This window comes from Podarcis muralis, chromosome 14, assembly GCF_964188315.1.
Source record: "Podarcis muralis chromosome 14, rPodMur119.hap1.1, whole genome shotgun sequence".
Taxonomy (NCBI): Eukaryota; Metazoa; Chordata; class Lepidosauria; order Squamata; family Lacertidae; genus Podarcis; species Podarcis muralis.
In genome coordinates, this window is record NC_135668.1 from 50,807,814 (window position 1) to 50,833,560 (window position 25,747).

At 50.2% G+C, this 25,747-nt stretch overlaps 1 protein-coding gene across 1 annotated transcript in view; it reads right to left on the reverse strand.

Moving 5' to 3' along the window:
* Positions 1–227: 227 nt before the first annotated feature.
* Positions 228–25,747, reverse strand: part of INTS1 (integrator complex subunit 1) — a 72,662-nt gene continuing 47,142 nt past the window's right edge. The window contains exons 33-47 of the mRNA XM_028705382.2: positions 23,702–23,882; positions 23,456–23,579; positions 22,028–22,158; positions 20,226–20,313; positions 18,461–18,687; positions 16,792–16,915; positions 16,103–16,236; positions 13,892–14,084; positions 11,775–11,902; positions 11,542–11,654; positions 10,349–10,465; positions 8,252–8,322; positions 7,152–7,243; positions 5,603–5,712; positions 228–933 (exon numbers count right to left, since the gene is read on the reverse strand). Coding sequence (XP_028561215.2) covers positions 818–933; positions 5,603–5,712; positions 7,152–7,243; positions 8,252–8,322; positions 10,349–10,465; positions 11,542–11,654; positions 11,775–11,902; positions 13,892–14,084; positions 16,103–16,236; positions 16,792–16,915; positions 18,461–18,687; positions 20,226–20,313; positions 22,028–22,158; positions 23,456–23,579; positions 23,702–23,882 — 1,949 coding nt within the window. The 3' untranslated portion in view covers positions 228–817. The remainder of the gene's footprint in view (positions 934–5,602; positions 5,713–7,151; positions 7,244–8,251; positions 8,323–10,348; positions 10,466–11,541; positions 11,655–11,774; positions 11,903–13,891; positions 14,085–16,102; positions 16,237–16,791; positions 16,916–18,460; positions 18,688–20,225; positions 20,314–22,027; positions 22,159–23,455; positions 23,580–23,701; positions 23,883–25,747) is intronic.

Sequence of the window (25,747 nt, forward strand, 5' to 3'; positions counted from 1 at the left end):
TTAGCTCTGTAACCTGGAGAATTTCATCCAGAGATCACCAGGTGCCGTTGTGCAAGCTCAGATCATCTTTAACGAAGGTTAAAAAACAGGTTCAAAAGATTAAAAACAGAAAGGAAAACTGTATTTTGGTTTTTGAACGAGGCAGAAGCAAATTTACCCCTTGGGTTACATTTTCAAGAGCAAGCCATTGTAAAAAAGGAAAGAGAAACCAAATGGAGATGCATAAATAAAGGAAAACAACTATTTTTAATTTTTAAAAAAATGAAACATCATCAGGTCGTTGTTGTGGAGCTGGTTGGCTGCACTGGGAGGTGTTTGGGCAAAACCGCACCCCAGGAAGAGTCCAACAGATACCCCCACTTTTTGGCCGCCCCAAATGAGAGGGTGCTCACCACACTGGTCCACACTGGAGAGGCAAAATGGCTTCTAATCAGGACTTCCAAGACATTTTGCTCTCTGCCTAAATCAGAGCTGGGGAACACCTGGCCCTCCAGATGTTGGACTACAGCCCCCATCCGCCCCAGCTGGCATGGTCAACAGCCAGAGATGTTGGGAGTTTTGTCCGACAACACCTGGATGGCCACAGGTTCCCCATCCCTGACCTTAATCAATGGCTGGAGAGGAGCAGTAACAGCATCCCTTAAGCCAGAGTGACCTTTGTCCTTTTTTGTGGAAGATGCCTGGTAAGAATTACCAGGGACTGGTCCTCGCCAGTAGGCAGACTCAAGCATGTGCCTTCTCCTCAGGTTCTTCACTATTAAGGTCCAGCAAGGTCCTTCTGTCCTCTCGGAGTCCTGAGCCACCAGGCTGTCCCTCTTCATATCATGGCTTCCATATGCAAAATCTTCAGGGCTTCCGAGATCTGGGAGCTGGTGTCCATCTGCCCGTACATCCCCACCAGGAAGGCTCTCTGGAGCAAAATGGCGGCATGCTCTGTGAAGAAGAACGAGAGAGATGGGCGCAGGCAGAGGAGACGAAGGAGGAACAGCAGATTCATTCAGGAGGCGGGTGGGTTTGCCACAGGAAACGCAGGCTGGCCCAGGACCCTTCCTCATGCCCACCCCCCAAAAAATCCAGAAGCAGAGCCCTGCGTTAGGAAGAGAGGACTTACACTAGTGGCCAAAATTGTGGAAACCCTTTGGAAAAAGTGTATTTCTGAGGTTTGATGGCTCATAACACCACTTTCTTTTGGAGTAGTACCATGAAATTATATATCAATGGAAAGATAATTTAATGAAGAATGTAATGCAACGAAGTTTGTTCAATTATCTGTATTCTATCAAAAGTTATAGCCAAATAAGCAGGAAAAGGAAGCTTAGGTTGATACGCAGCAATGTTTCTGAACACCAATTGCTGGAAACCACAGGAGGAGAGAGGGCTCTTGGGGTGGGGTCCTGCTTGCAGCAGCCCAGAATGCTGCGGCGAGATTACTTACGGGGTCCTCACCGTGGGATCACATTCATCCGGTGCTATACCAATTGCACTGGCTCCCGGTGGAGTACAGGATCAGGTTTAAGGTGCTGGTTTTAACCTTTGAAGCCCTATACGGCCTAGGACCCTACGGGACCGCCTCTCCTGGTATGTCCCACGGAGGACCTTACGGTCCACAAATAAAAACATCTTGGCGATCCCAGGCCACAGGGAGGTTAGGCTGGCCTCAACTAGAGCCAGGGCTTTTTCGGCTGTGGCTCCGATCTGGTGGAACGCTCTGTCACAAGAGACTAGGGCCCTGTGGGACTTGACATCTTCCTGCAGGGCCTGTAAGACAGAGCTGTTCTGCCAGGCCTTTGGCCAGGGCACAGCCTGACCCCCTCTCTCCTTCTGTAATCCTCATAGAACTCTAGCCCAATGGTTGCCATTAATTTGATTCTGAATTGGTTTTAGAATGTATTTTGTGGCTTGCCGTTGTTTTACATTATATTTAGTTTATAGTTTAGATCAGTGTTTCCCAACCTTTTTTGGGCAAAGGCACACTAGTTTCATGAAAAGAATCTCGAGGCACACCACCATTAGAAAATGTTTAAAAAATTAACTCTGTGCCTATATTGACTACCGTATTTTTCGCCCTATAGGACGCACCGGCCCATAGGACGCACCTAGATTTTGGGGGGGAAATAAAGGGAAAAAATTATTTCCCCCCCCCCAGACGCGGGGCTGGGGCGGGAGAAGCCCGAGCTTCCCCCGACCCCAGCCCCCAGAATGGGAGCCAGAGTGGCTCCCGGAGCTTGCGGGACTGGGGGTGGGGGAAGCCCGAGCTTCCCCCGCCCCCAGCCCCCAGAAAGGGTCCGAGAGCGATGGCAAAGGTGAGCGCACCTTCGCCATCGCTCCCAGAGCTTGCGGGGCTGGAGGTGGGGGAAGCCAGAGCTTCCCCCACCACCAGCCCCCAGAAAGGGTCCGAGAGCGATGGCGAAGGTGAGCGCACCTTTGCCATTGCTCCCGGAGCTTGCAGGAGCTGGGGGTGGTGGAAGCCCGAGCTTCCCCCGCCCCCAGCCGCCAGAGCAGGTCAGAGAGCGATGGCGAAGGTGTGCGCACCTTCGGCATCACTCTGGGACCTTGCGCGGGCTGGGGGCGGGGGAAGCCGGAGCTTCTCCCGTCCCCAGCCCCCAGAGCGGGGCGGAGAGCGATGGCGAAGGTGTGCGCACCTTCGGCATCGCTCTGGGACCTTGCGCGGGCTGGGGGCGGGGGAAGCCGGAGCTTCTCCCGTCCCCAGCCCCCAGAGCGGGGCGGAGAGCGATGGCGAAGGTGTGCGCACCTTCGCCATCGCTCTGGGACCTTGCGCGGGCTGGGGGCGGGGGAAGCCGGAGCTTCTCCCGTCCCCAGCCCCCAGAGCGGGGCGGAGAGCGATGGCGAAGGTGTGCGCACCTTCGGCATCGCTCTGGGACCTTGCGCGGGCTGGGGGCGGGGGAAGCCGGAGCTTCTCCCATCCCCAGCCCCCAGAGCGGGGCGGAGAGCGATGGCGAAGGTGTGCGCACCTTCGGCATCGCTCTGGGACCTTGCGCGGGCTGGGGGCGGGGGAAGCCGGAGCTTCTCCCGTCCCCAGCCCCCAGAGCGGGGCGGAGAGCGATGGCGAAGGTGTGCGCACCTTCGGCATCGCTCTGGGACCTTGCGCGGGCTGGGGGCGGGGGAAGCCGGAGCTTCTCCCGTCCCCAGCCCCCAGAGCGGGGCGGAGAGCGATGGCGAAGGTGTGCGCACCTTCGCCATCGCTCTGGGACCTTGCGCGGCTGGGGGGATAGCTTCCTTAAGCCTGGAGAGCAAGAGGGGTCGGTGCGCACCGACCCCTCTCGCTCTCCAGGCTTCAGCGAAAGCCTGCATTCGTGGCGATGGGATGTGGGAGGGAGCTCGCTCGCCGCCCCGCGTGTGCTCGCCGTCGCCGCCCCGCCTCTCGCCGCCCGAATCGCCCGCCTCCCTCCCACGGCACACTAGGCAACGTCTCACGGCACACTAGTGTGCCGCGGAACACCGGTTGGGAAACACTGATTTAGATGATAGTTTAGAAATTATTTATTGTAACTGTTGAGTGGATTTCTGTTTAACTTTTGTGTTATTATTATTATTTAATACTAAATGTTACTTTTTTGATGTAGGTTGAATGTTACTTTTTTGTTTGTTGAATGTTACCTTTTTTGATGTAGGTTGCCTATTTTAAAGTTATGTTTTATTATCACATTTTTGTATTGCATTAGATTGTTATAAGATGTACATTTTTTGTTTCTTCAGCTTGTAAACCGCCTTGAGTATTGGAAGATAGAAAGACGGTATACAAATTAAGTTTTTTTAAAAAAAAATTAATTGATTGTGATTTCATGTAAACTGTGCTATTTTTACTGTTGTTAGCCGCTCTGAGCCCTGCTTTGGCTGGGGAGGGCGGGATATAAAAAAATTATTATTATTATTATTATTATTATTATTATTATTATTATTATTATAGCTTCCCCTCTCCTACCGCACAACTCAATCGGCAATGTCAGAGACTCAGCTGAGCTGCCACCATACCGATCAGAATCACCTCAGCCTAACGGGAATGCCTGCCAATATTTGCCCAGGATCAGAGAAAAAGGTTGCCTACTGACATTTGACCAAAGCGTACACACAGCCCCATCGTGCCAACTACTGGGCGGGAGAAGCATTTGTCAGAAGAGGACGCAAACTCTGAGAAGCCCAAGCTGAACCCACAGAATCTGAAGGAAAAGCCAACGAGCCGCTCCTCTGAGGCTTCCACACTAAATGCCACCTGTGTTTTGAAGGAGGGTGGAAGGCTGGGAGCTGAAACTGAGCACAGAGGTGGAGGGCTAAAAGGAGGCAAAGCTATTCTGGTGCTGGGCCAGGGCAGGTGGGGTTTAGTAGCAGGACCTATCTTGGAAATAATGGAAAAGAACTATCCCAGTACGTTTCCGAGCACAATTCAAAGTGTTGGTGCTGACCTTGAAAGCCCTAAACGGCCTTGGCCCAGTATACCTGAAGGAGCGTCTCCACCCCCGTCGTTCAGCCCAGACACTGAGGTCTAGTGCCGAGGGCCTTCTGGCGGTTCCCTCCCTGCAAGAAGCCAAGTTACAGGGAACCAGGCAGAGGGCCTTCTCAATGGTGGCGCCCGCCCTGTGGAACACCCTCCCACCAGATGTCAAGGAGATAAACAACTATCTGACTTTTAGAAGACATTTGAAGGCAGTCCTGTTTAGGGAGGTTTTTAATGTCTGATGTTTTATTGCGCTTTTAGTTCTGTTGGGAAATCCAGCCAGATGGGCAGGGTATAAGTACAGTGGTATCTCGGGTTAAGTACTTAATTCGTTCCGGAGGTCAGTTCTTAACCTGAAACTGTTCTTAACCTGAGGTACCACTTTAGCTAATGCTGCCACTGTGCGATTTGTGTTCTCATCCTGAAGCAAAGTTCTTAACCCGATGTACTATTTCTGGGTTAGCGGAGTCTGTAATCTGAAGTGTCTTTAACCTGAAGTGTCTGTAACTCAAGGTACCACTGTAATACATCATCATCATTATTATTATTATTATTATTATTATTATTATTATTATTATTATTATTATCCATGTTGGCAACCATCGGTCTCGAGAGTCAAAAGAGTGTGCCTCCAGAGGTGAAGCCAAACAGCTGTGTTAGTAGCACCTAAATGACCTGGGCAGTGTGTATGGAAGTCCTGGGCTGCCCAGACAAGCCCACCCCCACCCCATCATCCTCCAAGGAGCACAAAGAAGCTAGCTGTGGCTCTCCTCTCCTGTTTGATCCTCACAACAAACCTGTGAGGTACGCTAAGCTAAGACCCAGTGACTGGCCTAAGGCCGCCCAGGAAGTGTGATGGCTGAGTGGGAATTCGAACTCGCGTCTCCCCAGTACAAGACTCTAACCGCTGCTCCACACTGCCTCTCTCCTCGAAGGTCAAGGGCTCTTCCTCCCTTCCCTAGCTGTGCTTCTGTTATATCGGAGGAGCCAGCCTTACACAAATGCAAACCTCTCCCCCCTTCCCCTTGGCATTTTCTGAGTGTTCAGAGTCTCTCGCTCGCTTATAATGAGCTCTGCAATTCTTACAACCACATTGCAAAGCACGGTGGCTGTTTTGAAGCATCAGGAAAAGCAACTGCCTGCTCTTACCTTGGCAAAGGAGGGTGTACTCGGGCAGGTTTCTCAGAGCTGTCTGAACAACCTCAAAGTCACGGCTGCCAAGGCAGTACATGAATGTGGGGAGGAAGTCGGCCGCAATGCTGGAAAAGTGGAAAGGAGAGAGAGGATTTCGGTGAGTCGAGAATATCAGGAAAGCAAGGCTGCTGTTTCAGGCCAAAGTCCCATTTAGTTCAGTGTCCTGTTTGCACAGAAGGCTGGAATATGGAAAGCCCGCAAGTGGGATGTAAGGGCAATAGCACTCTCCCATTGTTGGTCCCTCGCATTTGGTATTTGGAGGTAGACTGCTGTTGTGAAGGGAGGTTCTGCGCAGCCATCATGAAGAACAGCCTACTCCTTCCACCACAAATGTGCTGAATTCCCTGTTAGTGGCTGTCGCGACAGCTTGTAAAATTGAGCTTTATCTGTATTTAAAAGCATGCCTGATCCGCTTAATATTTTTAACAGTATCTAAGTGGCATGCACTAGGGACGCGGTGGCGCTGTGGGTTAAACCACAGAGCCTAGGACTTGCCGACCAGAAGGTCGGCGGTTCGAATCCCCACGACGGGGTGAGCTCCCATTGCTCGGTCCCTGCTCCTGCCAACCTAGCAGTTTGAAAGCACGTCAAAGTGCAAGTAGATCAATAGGTACCACTCCGGCGGGAAGGTAACGGCGTTTCCGTGCGCTGCTCTGGTTCGCCAGAAGCGGCTTAGTCATGCTGGCCACATGACCCGGAAGCTTTGGAAAACAAATTTTGAATTTGTGCTGTGGGTTAAACCACAGAGCCTAGGGCTTGCTGATCAGAAGGTCGGCGGTTCAAATCCCCGCAATGGGGTGAGCTCCCATTGCTCGGTCCCTGCTCCTGCCAACCTAGCAGTTCGAAAGCATACCAGTGCAAGTAGATAAATAGGTACCGCTCCGGCGGGAAGGTAAACGGTGTTTCCGTGCGGTGCTCTGGTTCGCCAGAAGCGGCTTAGTCATGCTGGCCACATGACCCGGAAGCTGTACGCTGGCTCCCTCGGCTAATAAAGCGAGATGAGCGCCACAACCCCAGAGTCAGTCACGACTGGACCTAATGGTCAGGGGTCCCTTTACCTTTAAGCGGCATGCAAAGATGCAACATGAAAACAGGAGGGGAGAGTGCTCTTGTGTTCAGGATGCTGGACTAGATAGGCCACGGGCCTGATCCTGCCAGGGCTCTTTTTGTGTTCTTACACTACAGTTGTTCGGCTTTGCAGCTGGCCTGTACCCAAACCCATCACCGCCTCCTGTTTCTTGCAGATTTACAACCAAGTCATGTGATTCCTGAGATCTACAGCCACCCCATTCCTTGTTGGTCGGTGTTGCCCTGGTACTGATTCTGTTTTTAATTTGAGTGATCTCCGTCATCTCTGTCTCAGAAACGGTCTGGAATTCGTTCCTCCTCCCTGGGGTTTTCAAGGGGGTGCCCTCTACGAGCAAAGCGGCTCGAGTCAAACTTCCTGTGTCGGTTCCTAGGCCCCATCAGCCCTGCCCTCCACGCAGGGTCTGCCCATCCGCACCTGGGGTTGTTCTGTATCGAGCGCAGCGCGAGGGAAAAAGCGAGATTCCGGCAGGTTTCCTCGGGAGAGCTCATCAGTTTTTGCAGGTGAGTCTGAGCGGTGGAAGAGAGAAAGGACGTTGGAGGGCAATGCCAGTAACAAACAGAACCCCTACTAAGAGCCAAGTACTGGAAGGGTGACCACATACCAACCAGAGAAGAATGGCTACAGAAGCTGAGCAAGTACTTGGAACTCGCTAAGTGGACTGAAGCCTTAAGGAACAAGTCAAATAAAATAGTCCAGAAGGAATGGGAATGCCTAAATATCTACCTATCGAGTCAAGGTTCAAGATTTGGTTGTGTTTTGAATTTTGGCAAATCTCTGGAGTGTCTACAGTGGCTGGCAGAGGCCCTGGGGGAAACTGGCACTGCCAGAGCTGGCTTGTGCCCAGAAACAGAGCAGAAAGAGGTGGAGCCTACTGTTAGCCCCAGGGCATGCGGGGATGAAAGGGAGCCAGGGTACCCCAAGGGATACCCTGAAACTCATACCCAGGTCAACCTGCACACATCGAGATCAACATTGGAGCCTCCCTGCCATTTGCCTGCCACATAAGTTACGGATTGCTTGCAGAGCACTGATTTCCCATTTTCGCAAACACTTCCTAACCGCTTGCATGGAATTCTTATTCGCCAGAGGCGATTAGGCTGCTTAGGAGTTTGGCCATAAGTCAGGGGTCAGCAAAGTTTTTCAGCAGGGGGCTGGTCCTCTGTCCCTGAGACCTTGTGGGGGGCTGGACTATATTTTGGGAAAAGGAAAAGAAATGAACCAATTCCTATGCCCCACAAATAACTCGGAGATGCATTTTAAATAAAAGGACACATTCTATTCATGTAAAATCACACTGATTCCCGGACCGTCTGCAGGCCGGATTTAGAAGGTGAATGGGCCGGATCTGGCCCCCGGGCCTTAGTTTGCCTACTCATGGCCAAAGTGGTTGGCGACGCAAGCTCCGTCAACCCTTTTTCTGAAAGGGTGGCGAAATGAACATCCCACCGAAGGGGACCAGGGCAGAGCAAGAGACACACAAAGCAGACAACCGAATGAGGAAGGGGGCAACGTACGGAAAAGAAGGCAAGGATTTCCGGTCTTCGCCTGGACATCTCGTCGATATCGGTCAGCACCTCCAGGATATCTGGGAAGTGGGGCAAAACAAAGAGACTGGAGTGAGCAATCTGGTGTCCCTACCCCTAAGAAAGGGGGGAGGAAGGAGCTGACAGCCTCTCAAGGGAATGCAATCTGCTTCATAACAGCTCTTCATAATCAAACTTATCCCTTATACACAAAGTCGATTGCTGTGGTCTGTGGGACAGTCTCTTCTGCAAGTTCCAAAGATCTCAGAAACTTTCTCTGCAGTAAGTCGGAGCAGTGCTTTTAGTGTGGTGGCCCCTGTTCTGTGGAACAGCATCGCTATCAATATACCACAGGCACTTTCTGGAACAGCCAGAGACATTTTAGTTCCAACAGGCTTTCTTGGCTGGATAAACGGGGCTCTACTGGGAGTGTTCACTTGTTAGGCTTTTAGTCGTGTTTTAAATATACTTCCTGTTTTTTGTGTGTTTAACTGTTTTTAATTATTTTATGTGTAAATCGCCTTGAGACGGCAGTTTAAAGGTAAAGGGACCCCTGACCATTAGGTCCAGTCGTGACCGACTCTGGGGTTGCGGCGCTCATCTCGCTTTACTGGCCAAGGGAGCCGGCGTACAGCTTCCGGGTCATGTGGCCAGCATGACTAAGCCGCTTCTGGCGAACCAGAGCAGCGCACGGAAACGCCGTTTACCTTCCCGCCGGAGCAGTACCTATTTATCTACTTGCACTTTGACGTGCTTTTGAACTGCTAGGTTGGCAGGAGCTGGGACTGAGCAACAGGAGCTCACCCCGTCATGGGGATTCGAACCGCCGACCTTCTGGGCGGCAAGTCCTAGGCTCTGTGGTTTAACCCACAGTTTAGGAGGCGATTAATAAATTAATTGAAACAACAACAACAACAACAACAACAACAACAACAACAACAACAACAACAACAACATATCTCTTCCAAGGAGTCCAGGCACCATTTTGTTGTAATTCTTGCAACAATTTTCCAAGTCAGTTCAGTATCATTATCCGCCCCCCCCCCCATAGTACAGATGGGGAGACGGATGCTGAGAAAAACGAAACAGTGGCTTGTCTAAGGCCACCCATGGAGTTCACAGCAGGGGCAAGGATTTAGCCAGTAGTTTCCTGGTTCACAGGCTATTACACCAAGAGTTGGGATGTAATCCTAGTAGCGTTAGACCGATTCACAGGTCACCTGTGGCTTCTGTAGGGAAATGATTCCCCATTGAGGGGGCCCCCATAGCAAGGAGCTCCACGTGAATGTCCTAAGAAAGCCTGAGGGCCCTGCCCTGCCTCTCTCCACTTTGCCTGGGGCAGGGCCTGACAGGCTCCATAAAGGACTGCTGTTGCTCGACAGAGAGGGCTCCTTTTAAAAAGTGTTTTTATTTCTTATCTACGTCATTTTAAATTGTTATTGATATTAATGTTGTATTTTTAGTTTTTATGATTTTATGACAATAGAAACAGTATCATGAGAATGATTGGAAGTTTTATGCAGAAATTTTTATTTGATGGATATGGTTTTGTATACATTTTTGGTTCTTTTTCTTGTTTTTCTTTTCTTTTTTGTCTTTTCAAATTTTTTCTTTTATGTCTTGATGTTTTCTTTTTTTTTGTATTTAACTCTTCTATACTTACCTTCGTTGTACGTTTGTATTTTAAACCAATAAAGATTTACCATGAAGAAGAAAGAAAGGAAATTGTTTTCCATTTGGTTGTGTACCTCTTGATGTGCTTTATTTATTGTTTATGACTTTTGTTATGTTGGTAATTATGTAAATCTTGTCATGTTGTAAGCCGCCTTGAGCATTGTTTTAACTATGGAAAGGCGGCATACAAATAAAATGATGAAGATGATAATGATGATAATGAATGCCCCCTGCCATTCAACATTGCCCCCCGCTTCTGCAACGTTTGGGTACCAGCACTGTACAAGCCTTGGATCAGCGTTTTCAAAATGCGTTATCGTTTTCAGAAGCATGTTCACCATGAGGAATACCCTGTCTGAAACCCTGGGCAGAGCTGCTGCCCAGTCAATGCAGACCATATTGGCCTTGACTTACCCTCCACAGCCTGACCTCTGGACAGTCTCTTCATGTACGGAGCCATTTCGGCTGGAGTGAGAGGAGTGAAGAGAGAGACACTGATAAGGGGCAAGGAACTTGCACTGGGGACTTCATCTGAAGATGCACAGAAGAGAGAGGGAGAGGGTTTTGTTAGTGTTCTGTTAGGTGCACAGATCTGAGAGTCCAGAAGTAGTAGTAGTAGCAGTAGTAGTAGTAGTAGTAGTAGTAGTAATTTATTCATACCCCATCCATCTGGTTGGGTTGTCCCAGCCACTCTGGGAGGCTTCCAACACACATAATAATAATAATAATAATAATAATAATAATAATAATACATCAAGCACTAATAGTAACAACCAGATCCTAAATAAAAAGTCACCCTAACTTTAAAATAAGCAACTAATATAAAGTAAAGCAATATATGTATTCAATAATCCATTAGAATCCAACAGTAAACATCAGCAAATAATAATTTAGCAGTTTACACTTATCAATTACAATAATTACTAATCTATAATCAATAAAACAACTGCAAATCACAATGCATAAAATACCAGAAAATGTACAAAACCATGTAAAAGGATCAAAGTGAGAAACAAGGACACACAACTTATAAAATTATTTTTAAAAATTACCCTTGAATTCCTGGGACCTGCCTATTGTTTACAACTGGATTGTTTTTATGATTGCATGTTTTGTAATGATGTTTTAAACGTTGTAAAGGTAAAGGGACCCCTGACCATTAGGTCCAGTCGTGGCCGACTCTGGGGCTCAGCACTCATCTCACTTTATTGGCCTAGGGAGCCGGCGTACAGCTTCCGGGTCTTGTGGCCAGCAAGACTAAGTCACTTCTGGCAAACCAGAGCAGCGCACGGAAACGCCGTTTACCTTCCTGCCGGAGTGGTACCTATTTATCTACTTGCACTTTGATGTGCTTTCGAACTGCTAGGTTGGCAGGAGCTGGGACTGAGAAACAGGAGCTCACCCCATCGTGGGGATTTGAACCGCCGACCTTCTGATTGGCAAGCCCTAGTCTCAGTGGTTTAACCCACAGCGCCACCTGCATCCCTTTAAACGTTGTAAGCTACCTCAAATCCCAGGTTGGGAGAAGGGCGAGATATAAATACATTAAATAAGTTTAAACAAACAAATGTGAGAGGTGAACCTGAAATGGAAAACGCATGACTCACCGTCCTTTTCCTCGTCAGCCCCTCGGTCCGCGGCGCCGTTCTTGCTGGGCAGGCTCAGGCCGGCCAGGAGAGACTTCAGCATCGCCAGGTCGCTGTTGTCCGACGAGAGGTCGCTGTGGGGAAGGAGAGCAACGGCCGCGGGTGTGTTCACATCGCTTCTGGGCTACCCCATCTCCCTCCTCTGAGCTCCCAACCGCCCCACATCCAGGACAAACCCAGAGCAAGAGACTTACTGAAGGGGGTCCGAGTGCTTCTGCAGGAAGGTGACAGCTGCCTGGGCGTTGGAAGTTATGTACTTGTGGATGAACTGCACAAACTTGGAGATGAAGGCGGCCAAGTGGCGCGAAGACTTCCGGTAGCTCTGAAGCAAAGCAAAGGCGACTGGGGATGAGATTTTGTTTTCCTTTTGTTTTTTTATTAACTTAGGAAAATTATACAGACAACAAAACGAAGAAGCCTAAATTAACATTGCCTTCTACCGATAAGAAATAATAATAACTATTACAATAATAAAAATTCTAAAAATACATTTACTTCCCCTTTTGAACTTCTATTCTGGTTACGATATATTACCATTCTATAAGAATCTATTATATCCTTTGCTGTCCCATATATTATTTTATTTCCCAAATTCAACCTAACCCTCCCCTCCTCCCCACTGCTTCCCTTCACCTGTGTGAGATCTTCCCATCATAATATTTTTTCCTAGTTGCTTCAACAAAATAGAATAACATGAAAACTGTTAAATTATAATTACTTCTTTTGTCCTTACACGCTTAACAATTGCCTATTAAGAGTTCTGCTTTAACACCATATTTCTTCATGTATGTCTTCCCATTCTGTACAGAATTTTTGACTGGAGCAGCCCCTGACAGATGCAGTCATTTTTGCCATCTCGGCAAACTCACAAATCTTAACTTGCCGTTCTGTCATTTGTGGTACTTTTCCTGTTTTCCAATACTTTGCCATAAGGATGGGGACGAGATTTTGGAAGCAGCCTGGAGGCTTGTCCTTCTCCTGTACCTCAGGGTGTTCTAAGGGCTGGTTCACACAGGCGGAGTCGATGGGAAGAAGAACCTTGACTTCTGCTATCAAGCCAGGGAACTCAGGGCCACCACGAGGCAGCCTCCCAGGAAGAACATTAAGACAATGGGGAAACCAGCCTAGCCCCACCCTGGCCATTCCAACTTCTGGTTGCCCCAGGCCATTCCAACTTGCTGGAGGAATGAGAGCCACCCATTGCCATTCAAGCAACACCACCAGCAAAGGAACGTCACAGTGGCCTTAGCTGGATATAAATGCTCTCCAAGATCTCACTTTGAAGAACTCGGCGAACAAGCTTGTTTTCTTCTGCTCCAGTTACAAGAAAGGAGAGTCTTGTAAGAAACATTCAACAGTGCAATGGGATCTCCCTCCCTGAAGGTTTGATTGTTATTTTTCAAAATCATTTTTATTTGATTTTACAAATGTAAATTAGATACTATACCAAATACATATCCATCAAACAGGCACAGGCAAACTCGGCCCTCCAGGTGTTTTGGGACTACAACTCCCATCATCCCTAGCTAACAGGTTTCCCTAGCCACTCTGGGCGGCTTTCAACAGAATATTAAAAATCCAATAAAACTTCAAACATTGAAAACTTCCCTATACATGGCTGCGTTCAGATGTCTTCTTTAAGTCAGATAGTTGTTTATTTCCTTGACATCTGATGGGAGGGCGTTCCACAGGGCAGGCGCCACTACTGAGAAGGCCATTATTATTATTATTATTATTATTATTATTATTATTATTATTACAGTGGACACTCGGGTTGTGAACGTGATCCGTGCAGGAGGCACGTTCGCAACCCGCAGCATTCGCAACCCGCGTCTGCGCATGTGCAGGCTGCAATTTGGTGCTTCTGCGCATGTGCAAAGCGTGATTTAGTACTTCTGCGCATGCACGACTCCCGAAACCTGGAAGTAACCCGTTCCGGTACTTCCAGGTTTCGGCAGTCCTCAACCCGAAAAAACGCAACCTGAAGCAGATGCAACCTGAGGTATGACTGTATTAGGAAGGGCCTGGGTGGAATCTCAAGGGCCAGGTAGAAAGGCCTGGGGGGCCACATCTCACCTCTGGGCCTGAGGTTCCCCAAACCCCTGAAACAAAGAAATAACAGCAGAAAGCAAAGCTGACCTTGCAAGCCTAAAGCCTGCTCATGCCAGGAGCTCTGTGTTCACGGTGCATGGCTGCATCCCCCCCCCCCCCCATAAGGCCACAAGATTGCAGGGCACCCAGCTTCTTGGCAACCCCTCTCCTGCCCCCGCCAGAGTGTGGCTCCCCTCTCTGCCCGAAAAGCCTCTCCTACCAGAAGCAAGCGGATGAAGGAGAGGAGGCAGTCCCACAGCGCCTCCTGGTGTTCGCTCTGGAAGACCTGCGGCTGCAGGAGCTCCAGGATGCCCAAGACGTGGAGGAAGAAGGTGAGGTGGTTCTGTTGGCGGAACTCCTGGAAGTTGAGGTGGACCCGTCCGTGCAGCAAGGCTGCGATCATCGGCAGGTGCCTGGGGACAGAGGGAGGAGAGCAGCCGCCTTAGGACGTTTATGCAGCAGGCAGGGATTAGAGCAAGAACTTACTCTTTGATCCTTCTTCCTGTAGGAGTTTTGGATTTGGGCTTCCCATCCTTTAGCCTGTCTCAAGAGACAATGGAGTACACCTTTGCAGGTGAAGTCAAACTGCTGTGTTTGCAGCACCAAAGTTGAAGTGAAGGACATGAGGCAGGAGTTGATAATGCAGGTGAGCTGCAAGTAAGCTGCCGGCCAGCTCTGTGGAGCCTCCTTTTATTGACACAATATTCAAACACAGGCAGGTACATTTTGGGCTGTGACCTTTACACATCTTCCAGTCCCGAGATCGTGGAGTGGTACAAAGCTACTTTGGCACCTGTTTCCACCACATCATTTCCCCCTTGCACAGTGTATGACGAAGGAGACAAAGGTTACAGACAGGACACCGCAGACTACTGAGACCGCAAAAGGTTAGACGGAGGGAAAGATGTTCAGACAGCTGTGGCCTTATCTGTGAGGGGGAGTGTACTCCGCACCCCAAGGTCACCCGTGCAGGCAGCTGAGGATGCCCACAGGCGGGGAGTGTGCTCCACACCCAGTGATCATTCCTACAAAAGTGAGCCCCCTGGGGGGGGAAAGCCTGGACAATGTCTAAGGGGGTCCTGGGCTGCCCGGATAACAAGAGCCCCCTCTCGGCCTCGCTGATGGGGTCCAAAGGAAAGCAGAGCAAGACGTTTGGCCCCAGCTTGGCCAAAGAGTTGCCGGAAGGAGGCGTACAAGGTGCCCCCAAACCGCCTTAGGGACTCCACTCCAGATTTGTGCAGGGTTTATTCCTTAGCATTGTCTTCCCACAAGGAAGTGGAGGTTTAGGGTCAGAGTTTCCCCACTCCTAGATGGGCTCCCTTCCCAGGCAGACGAGCCCCATCCGCCTCTCGCTTCCCTCCTCAGCGCTTGCAGAAACCGCCTTCTTGACCGTTAGACCCACTCTTGGTCTCACCCGCTCTTGTTCATATGGCTGGAGCGCACTCCCTTCAAGGCGGGTGCTCTGCTGCTAAGCTGCCGCCTATAAACAAAACAAGTTTCCAGTCCTCATCGTTCAGACTAAAGGGCTGATCTAAATAGGAATCTGCCTTAGACCTCGAGTCAAATCTTTAGCATGCCCAACTCCGTGATGTCCACTGGATTGGCAGCAGCTCTCAAGGATTTAAGACGGTGATCTTAATTCCTCCCCTGCCTGCAGGTGCCGAGGACTGAATTGGGGACCTTCTTGCATACAAAGAGGTGTTCTGCCACAGAGCTACACTGCTTCCCCCTAAGGGCTTTGCTGTCTATATTATTGTTAGTTATGAAGGATTGTGGTTTGGAGTGGAGAAAGCTCACATTTTGGCACTGGGGGGGGGGGGGTTGTATAATCAGGGCTGCGCCTGTAACTCATGGATCAGCAGAGCTGATGTGTGGGGAAGAAGCCTCCCTGGGTGTCAGCGCACGCCAGCTGGGGGGACATGGTGTCTTGCAGATCTGACATGCAGGGAAAAAGCCTTCCTGGGTGTCAGCACACGCCAGCTGGGGGTACATGGTGTCTTGCAGAGCTGACATGCAGGGAAGATGCCTTCCTGGGTGTTAGCGGATGCTGGCCGGAGGGACATGGTGGCTTGCAGAGCTGATGCGCGGGGAAGAAGCCTCCCTGGGTGTCAGCGTACACCAGCTGGAGGGACATGGTGTCCTGCAGAGCTGACGCGCAAGGAGGCCTCTTTGGCCTCATGGGACCTCTTTGGGCTCTGGGGTGGGTCTGCTCTTTGAGCCACTAGGATTCTCCAGGCTGCTCCCCATTATACATGATTTTGTGTACGTGAGCAGGGGCCCGGAACAGAACCCCCGTGAAAATGGAGAGTCGCCTGCCCTACTAGTACAAAGGTCCTGCTGAGTGCCTGTACCTTTTTCTTCCCTAGAAAAAAAAAGTGTGGGGTATAAAGATAATGTAAAAGTCCCTGAAGCAGCGCAGACTGAGCAGAACCTGAGGAGGAGGATGGGGTGGGCCACGGCCAGCTTCCGACACGCCATGTTGGCATCCCACAGGCGGCTCCCGCTCGTCTTGGAATCGCTGGAGTCGGCAAGGAGGGTGATGAAGCGGTGGACCAGGGCGTCGAGCTGCAGGGAGAGAGAGAAGAGCGAAGCATCGGCCAGGTGCTCAAACACTTCCTGAAATGGACTGAATGCGCTAAATCTATCTTCTCCAACCTCACAACTTGCAAAGAGACTTCCAGTCTCCCCAAGAGGAGGTGGTCAATGGCAGGTTTCCGGATCGTTTCCTTAGGGCTGATGATGGAACACAAGGGACGAAAAGTTTAAGAACGTAACCCACTTTCAAAGACTCCCTCAATTCACATTGGACTGGGTGAAAGTTACTGGGTGCCTTTTATTTTATATTTTTTGGGAGGGGGACAATCAGAGCACAGGTCACATTTGGAAGGTCAAGCGTTTGACACCCTTTGGGGGGGGTGGAGATGGTGGTCACCACCCAGCGGGCAGGCAAATGAATCACTTAGTGGAAATCACGACTAGGATTTCTCAAACTCATTGCCAGAGGGAAGCTTTCCTGGGCTTGTGAACTGTGTAGCTGGCGGGTGCCTGTCCCGGAATGGCTTGAGGAAAATGGAGGGGCCAGGCTTTTTCTCAACACTTTTCCTCTCCCCCCGCCCTTACTTTGCAGGTGCTGCTGTCGGTGGCCCCTTCGGTGGAAAGCAGGGTCCCAGGGACTGGCACCAGGAGCTCAGGCAGCTGAAGATAGATTTGCAGGAGAAGATCTTGGCAATGTTTTCCCATTGAGCTGAAACAGGGGGAAAAAGAGACAGGAGATTACTGAGCCACCCAGGAAGGGTTTCCAAGTCTACCAAATGTATCTGCTTCACATCCCCAGTTTTGCCATGACTGGGCAATGCCAACCCAACAGCTTCACCGGAATAAGCTATTTTAAAATGCAAGCTGCTAGTCCTCAGGGGTACCAGATAAATCCCTGCAAACACGTGGAGAGTAAAGAAACGGAAACGAACAGTGCGTGTTTCTCCCAGAGGGACTTTTTGAGGTTGCCAAGGATTTACGAGCATTTTCCTCCAATCTTGAGCCCCCTAAGGTCCCGGGGGAGGGGTATATAACAATTAAAGCACAACATAAAACAACTTAAGATCAGAGAAATAAGGAGGGTCCTTAAAAATAAGGTAAAGGTACCCCTGCCCGTACGTATGTTTTTGACAGACTCTAGGGTTGTGCGCTCATCTCACTCTATAGGCCGGGAGCCAGCGCTGTCTGCAGACACTTCCGGGTCACGTGGCCAGCGTGACATCGCTGCTCTGGCAAGCCAGAGCCGCACACGGAAACGCCGTTTACCTTCCCGCTAGTAAGCGGTCCCTATTTATCTACTTGCACCCGGGAGTGCTTTCGAACTGCTAGGTTGGCAGGCGCTGGGACCGAGCAACGGGAGCTCACCCCGCCGCGGGGATTCGAACCGCCGACCTTTCGATCGGCAAGCCCTAGGCGCTGAGGCTTTTACCCACAGCGCCACCCGCGTCCCAGTGCCACCCGCGTCCCAGTGCCTTAAAAATATATACTTCAAAAAAGTGTGTCTTCAGCATTTGCCAAAAGCTGTCCCATACAATTAGATCTTATGCAGGGGGTTCAGTTCCAAGGGTTCCACGTAGACACAGAAATGTGTATACTCAAGCATCCCTAGCTTCCCAGAGCTGGGAAACCCAGCACAAAAATAGCTTTTGAGCTCTCTGCATGGCTTAGTGGGCAAGGCCTGCTCAGCGCACCGGACTGGGATACTCTTGTGAGATCTTGCAGGGCCGTCCAAGTTCCTTTCAGATCTTGCAGGACCATCTCCAGGCTTCCAGAGCCGGCGTGGCAAGAGCGCCTCGCCTAGCAAGCAATGCAGAGAGCTCAAAAGCTCTCTTTGTGCTGGGAAAACCTCTCGTGTGTTTAATTTGTGCAATTTCAGCTGCTTTAAAAGTGTGCAAGATGCACCCCTTCGTGGATCACTGCCTTGTCGTGGCGAAAGGGCTTGAATAACTCCAAGAAGCTGTGAGCTAGGGCGTGCAGGGCCACCCAAGATGGATTGGTCATAGCCGAGAGTATAGACTAAATGTGATTCACCTGGAGAAGGAATTGGCAATCCACTCCAGTATTTTGCCAAGAAAACTCCATGGACATAAAAAAGGAGAAGCTTTGAGAAGAAAGTGAGAGCTTCCAAGCCATGCTCTGGTTCATGGGGTCGTGGAGACTCGAACACGATTAAGACGACTAAACAACAACAACAAAGATGCACCCGTCTTGCATGGCGAAGTGTGCCTTTTCCCAAAGCCGAGCGAGGCCTCACCTGCTCCCCCACTGCTGGATGCAGGCTGTCAAGTACTCGGTGACTTTCTTGATGCTTTCGACATCTCCGTGGCAACAGCTGAGCAGGAGCGGCAGGCGGGACTGGGTGACGGAGCAGGAGGCCTCTCCGGAGCGCTGGCTCCTGGTTTCCGATTCAGCCAGGATCAGCTCCACCAGGCTGATCAGCTCAGGGGCCTCAAGACGCAGAACAAACTCCTCCCGCCGTTTCTGCGATGCAATTTGGAGACGGATGGGAAGAAAGGCAATCCAGGACTTTGAATTCCCAACACAAATAGGTATCTCAGAAGAGCAACAGCCATTGGTCGGGGGTTGCTCCTGATTTGGGTTTCCTGCAACTAGCGGGCTGGGGAGGTGGTCTAAAGTAAAAAGGTAAAGGACCCCTGGACGGTTAAGTCCAGTCAAAGGCGGCTATGGGGTTGCGGCACTCATCTCGCTTTCAGGTCAAGTGAGCCAGTGTTTGTCCACAGACAACTTTCCGGGTCATGTGGCCAGCAGGACTAAACGCCGTTTTCCTTCACGCCACAGCAGTACCTATTTATCTACTTGCACTGGTGTGCTTTCGAAGTGCTAGGTAGGCAGGAGCTGGGACAGAGCAACAGGAGCTCACACCATCGCAGGGATTCGAACCGCCGACCTTCTGATTGGCAAGCCCAAGAGGCTCAGTGGTTTGGACCACAGCGCCACCCGCATCCCTGTGGAGGTGGTCTACAATGGGGGTAGCCAACGTGGTGCCCTCCAGCAGTTGTCATAGACTCCAGCAGCATCAACCCAACCATTAGACAGGCTGGTTGGGAGTTGCAGTCCAACACCTAAGATCTGCAAGAGCTGTTTGACAGTGGAACAACAGTGGAATCATATATAATTGGAAAGTCGGAAAGCAGTCCAAGGGTCCTCTAGTCCAGGGGTCAGCAAACCTTTTCAGCAGGGGGCTGGTCCACTGTCCCTCAGACCTTGTGGGGGGCCAGACTATTTTTTTTGGGGGGGGAATGAACGAATTCCTATGCCCCACAAATAACCCAGAGATGCATTTTAAATAAAAGGACACATTCTACTCATGTAAAAACACGCTGATTCCCGGACCGTCCACAGGCCAGAATGAGAAGGTGATTGGGCTGGATCCGGCCCCCGGGCCTTAGGTTGCCTACCTATGCTCTAGTCCAACCCCCTGCAATGCAGGAATCTCAACTAAAGCATCCATGACAGGTGGCCATCCAACCTCTGCTCAGAAACGTCCAAGGAAGGTGAGTCCGCAACCTTCTGAGAGTCCATTCCACTGTCAAACAGCTCTTACTGTCCTGGTGTTTAGCCGGAATCTCGTTTGTTGGAACTGGAAGCCAATGGTTCGAGTCCTACCCTCCAGAGCAGGAAGAAAACAGGTTTGCTGCTGCTAAACTAAGCCACCTTCAGGAGCTCATCTGTGGGCTGGCATTTGCAGTCAGGCAAGGACCCTGGGTTTTAGTCGCAGGGCTCTTTGGATCCATTTGTGCAGGATCATTGAGAATGGCCTTTTGGGCCAGCAAGGCTTCCTTCCGTCTTATGCCCCAACTGCCCGACAAAAAGTGCACCCCCTTCATGGCAGGGATGGGGAACATGGTGTCCTCCGGATCTCGTTGGGCTTCAGCTCTGATGATCCCTGACCACCAACCACGCTGCCCGGGGCAGATTGGAGCTGGAATCCAACCATGCCTGGAAGAAGGCCATGGGATGGACAACTTCTCCTTGCAGTAGAGAAAGCAGCTCATTACCTGAGGTATCCTCTGATCCCGTCCTTGCCAAATGCGAGGGATGTGAATGCAGGCCCAGAGGAAATCCAAGGATGCCGTTGGGTCAAATCTAAGCGGAGACATAAACGCAGGTGTGCAAAATCAAAAGGAGGGGGAAATGGCACACAACCAACTTGGGAACAACCAAGGAGCAGAACCTGGAATCCACTTCCATCACTCTGCTGTGTCTGTCTCCATCTGACAACCATCAACTGCTCTCCCCAACACCTGATACATAGTCTTTCACACACACACACACACACACACACACACACACACACTCTGGCAGATTAAAACTGGGTTGGGGGGGGGAAGGTTCTTCCAACTGAAATCTGTTTCCTCCCAACTGCATGCCCGTCCTCTCTCCCCAGGGCATAAGGAATCACGGCTGCAAGGCGGCTGCAGGAACCACCAGCCCATTTCAATGCCCAGGTGGGAAAGAGGTTGTGTGCATGGCATGAAACAAGACCTGCAGGTCACACGGCTTCGGTGAAGTTAACTCTTTATTCAAAGAAACAAGACAACCCCAGGAGGGCTAGACCTAGTGAGCACCTCAACTCTTCCTGGTAGAACTTGCTCCTAAGAGGCAGCTGCAAGGACTGAAGGTTCCTGCCTTCCCACTATTGACTAAGCCTCCTCTTCCCCTGGGTCCTTCCCAAGCAATAGGAGACTCCTTCATCTTGTCTGCCTTTGCTCCACCCTCTTCATACCTCTGTGGGTTCTGGGAGACCAGGGGAAGGGATGCTTCTGCCTCTGATTCTGGACTGCTCTCTGGCGCAGCCTCTTTCTGCTCACTAAGCCCTGTCGCCTCTTCAGCTTCTGAGACCTCCTCTTCCCAGTCTGCTCCCTCTTTTTCAGTGTCCCACCAACACTCCCCTGGCTTTGAGCCTTCTTCCCCTGAGGGTTCCCCAACTGGTGCCTTCCACCATTTCTCTGCATCTAGCCAGTACATGATGGCTGGGAACGAGCCTCTCTCCCCGCAAAAGCAGGGCAAGAATCCAGCTAAAGCAAAAATCCCCTACACTGCACTGACTCCTGCTTTTGCAAGGGGGAGGGATACCCACCTCCTCGCTGTGTCCCCATCATGACAGCAGAGTCCCCTGCAAGCATCTCTGGCATTGCACCTGAGGCCATGCGAGTCAGTGGTTCTTTGCACACCTGACAAACACTTTTATCTATACAGTGGTACCTCTGGTTGTGAACGGGGTCCGTTCTGGAGGCCTATTCGTAACATGAACAGAGCGCAACCTGAAGTGCCGTATCTGCGCAGGTGTGTGGTGCGTTCTGGCGCTTGTGCGCATGCGCAAAGCATGATTTAGCGCTTCTGCGGATGCGCAAGCGGCGAAACTTGGAAGTAACCCTTTCCGGTACTTCCGGGTCACCACAGTATGTAACCTGAAAGAACGTAATCTAAAGCAAACGTAACATGAGGTATGACTGTACAGTGGTACCTCGGGTTACATACGCTTCAGGTTACAGACTCTGCTAATCCAGAAATAGTGCTTCAGGTTAAGACCTTTGCTTCAGGATGAGAACAGAAATCGTCCTCTGGCAGCGCGGCAGCAGCGGGAGGCCCCATTAGCTAAAGTGGTGCTTCAGGTTAAGAACAGTTTCAGTTTAAGAACAGACCTCCGGAACGAATTAAGTACTTAACTCGAGGTACCACTGTATTGTCGCTTTATGCTTCAGTGCTGTACGTCGCCATGTCGTTTTATGATGCAGCGATACAGATACACTTTTTACGAATTAGCGAAGCCACCCGAAGAGGCTCTGGGTTGACCCACCTGTGCTCTCGGCTTTTGCCAAGCAGGATCTTGATGCAGCGGTGCAGCGTGGTCCAGCTGGACTGGTGAGTCAGGAGAGCCAAAAGGTATGGGCGGAAAGAGGGTGGCTCTGATTCGGAAGAGCCATTATCCTGAAAGGAAAAGGGGAAAGGTAACTATGGAGGGATATGGCATTGAAGCCGGGATCTTCTGCTTGCAAGTCAGCTGCTTGGCTACTGAGCTACAAGGGAGTACTTGGGGCAGAGAGACGAAGACGAGGCAAAGCCACGGAGGGCGATGAAGGCAAAGGCAAGAAGCTTGCGCAGCTGTCAGGCTTTGGGGAATCGGATCCCTCCCCCGGTGGCAGTAAAGAAGCAGATCAAACGAAAGGAGCATTCTTACCAGTTAGCTTCTTTAATAGCACAGCGAGAGACAAAGGAATGCATATCTCTCTAGGAATGGCGTTGCTCCCAGTAAAGGTTTACCCCTCTGTCCCCATTAATCTGCATCACTCCTACGTCAGGGAATCTGAGCTTTGCGCTTTCTGTTCTATCACTCTCAGAGCCCGTCTAGTCTTAGGCAAAGGGGGGTCAGGAATGCTTTCCAAGGGCACTGAACCTGCCGTCTGTCTCTCTCCTGGTGTTTCCTCTTCTAGCTGTTCCTCACCCGGTATTTCCCAGTGTGGCATTTGCCCGCCTAGGTGTGTGACATCATTCTGGGTTTATAAGGAAAGGGTTAACTAATTGTAAAATGACTAACCAATGGGAACCCAAGGAGCGGAGTTAATTGTGTATAAGGTTTAAGCACAGAGGGTTTTTTTAGAGTTAGAGTTAGGGTAGTTGAGAAGACAGTCTGGAGTTACAAGAGACAGAGAGGATAAGTCTTTGGGTTGGGCTAGTCTGATGTGAGAGAGTGAGAGAATTTCTTAAGAGGAGTCAGTCAAACAGTTGAGATAATCAGTCAGAAAGTATTAGGAAGGTATAGGCCGGTAAAGAATTAAAGTTAAGATACTGACAGGAATGTTATCTGAGAAACCATAAACTTGTTAACGTTTATAAAATAAACTTGTTTATTTGGTTCACTTTTAACAACCGTCTGGACTCAGTGTTTTACCTGAGTGTAACGGGTTGGTGGCAGCGGGGAAGCGAGCACAGGGATCAGTAGACCGTTAAACATCCGGGGACCCTGTGTGATCGCCAAACCCAGCTTTTCCCCTCTGGACTATGCCCCTCTGCAAACCACTTTTCTAAATCATTACTGCCCTCCTGCCCTTGGGAAGGTTCAGGAGAATGGGGGGCGGCCCCCTCCATTCCTCCTCAGTCCAGCCCCTGACAGCAACTCCAGACATGGGAAGGGAGCCCCCACTAGGATCTCTTCAGCAATTTCAGCTCTTGGGAGCTGGAGATGCCACCTGACGTCACAGGTACACCAGGCTTGATGGTGCCTCACCTTATTCCAGGAGAAGAGCAGCCTTTGCTGGAGATCTGGGCAGTTGCTGATCACTTCAGGGTCTAGTATCTCCAGCCAGTCGATGAACAGGCCAGAGGATGGCCCCAGCTGGCAGGTTTCGGCACTGGCGGACGAAAACGAAGAAGGAGACATTGAAAAATACCGGCAGGAAAGGCAGCCGGCAGCTGGTTGAGCCTGTCAAGGTCTTGAAGAGGACAGAGGGCACCTGCCCAGCCAGCAGCTCACCTGCAGTTCTCGGTTTCTTTCTTCACGGGGGTCTCTTCTTTGTCCTGGAGCAGCAGTGAGCTCACCACGGAAATGGGTCCCGTGGCAGGGAAGCAGTATGGCATCTCCATGGTAACCGAGAAGAGGGAAGCCAGCAGCTCCTCCAGGTACGGCGAGTGTGTTTCTGTCAGGCCTCGAAGGACTGGCAGAATGGAGGGAAAGGACAGAAGCCAGTTAAGAAACTGAGCGGAAGCCAAGAAAAACAAAGAATTTATTTATGTATGCTACAACAGCGGCAAGAGTCTTGATAGCACAAGGATGGAAGAATGAGGAAATCCCAACGAAAGAACAGTGGCAAGAAAAATTGATGAGTTATGCAGAACTGGCTAAACTGACATACAAACTGCGGGACAAGGACAACTGTGACTTTAAGGAAGAAGGGGAACTTTTAACAAATTATCTAAAAAGTCAACAAAATGAACTGGACTCCTTGGCAGGTTTTGAACATACACAAATTTATTGGTTGATAACGTGATAGATAGACAATGCAAGGATATGTATAATTTTATGACATGCAGAGAATAATATGTGCAGAGAAATCAGAGAGGAGCTGGTGGGTGGGGGAGGGAGGGAGGGATGGAAGGGGGGAGCAGGAAAAGGGGGGGGAATAATGTATGTGATTATATGATTTGATAATTTGTTATGTTGAAATTGCTTAATAACAATATTTTTTTTAAAAAGAAACTGAGCGGAAGCATGGGCAGAGAAAAAGGTGGTCATGTCTCCCAGGACTTGGATTAAAACCTTTGCACTAAATGCCCTTCAGGGCAGAGGCTGGGAACCTGAGGACCTCTCCAGACTCTGCCGGACTGCAGCTCCCATCATCCCTTGCTGACTGGAGGCTGATGGGAGTCGGAGTCCAGCAGCATCTAGAGCAGCGGTTCTGAACCTGTGGGTCCCCAGATGTTGTTGGACTACAACCCCCATCATCCCTGAGCTCTGGCCTTGCTAGCTAGGGGTGATGGGAGTTATAGTTCAACAACATCTGGGGACCCACAGGTTGAGAAAGGCTGATCTAGAGCGTGACCTGTTCCCGAAGCTGTGCCATTGATGGAGGCAAACGAAGACAAAAAACAAGGAACAGGAACCACAAGAGGTACACAGGAGAATCTCAGCTAGAACTAGCTAGGGAAGGCAGGAAAAGGACTGAGTGAGGACAGGAAGTAGCTGCACATTCCTTGACTCTCAGCACTTCATGCATTGGGTGCCAAGCAATGGCGGCCTTTGGGCTCTCCGATTTCAGCGGCGCTCTGTGCAATACTAAAATCCCTGCTGCCTCTCGCGCTCCGTTCTACAGCATTGCTGTGGCGTTCCTGCAGCTGGTTCTGAATGTGATGTATTTAAACTGTCATTTTCAACAAGTTTTTTTTAAAAAAAGTATTTTCAATACAATTGCACCTCACACTTAACTTGTGTGATTTCAACCTTGCAAGGCTGGCTGGTTGAAATCGTACAAATTAAATGCATGCAAGGTTTTCCCGGTGCAAAAAAGAGCTTTTAAGCGCTTGAATTTGCTTTCTGGGCAAGGCCCTCCAGGGTCACCTTCTCTGCAAGCCTGGAGACAGTCGTGCGAGAGCTTGCAAGAGATCTCACAGAAACTCAAGACGGCCCTGTGAGATCTCATGAGAACATCCCAGAGCTGTAAGGATGCCCATGCAGCAGTGGTTCCAAGAGGGCAGCTCAAGTATGCACAGTTTCGCCCTGGAACGATAATTCATATGTGGTGGGGTTGCAAGGAAATAAAGAAGTTTTGGGGAATAATACATGAGGAACTTAAGAAAATGCTAAAAAAAAAAACCTTGATAAAAAATCCTGAAGCTTATCTGTTAAGGTTGGTGGGCAAAGAAATACCACATATGAAAAAAACAATCTTTTTATATGCAACAACAGCTGCCAGGGTTGTGATTGCTACTACAGTCATACCTTGGGTTGAATGTGATGCGGGATGAGTGCGTTCAAGTTGCGCTCCACAGCAACCCGGAAGTAACGGAGCGTGTTACTTCCGGG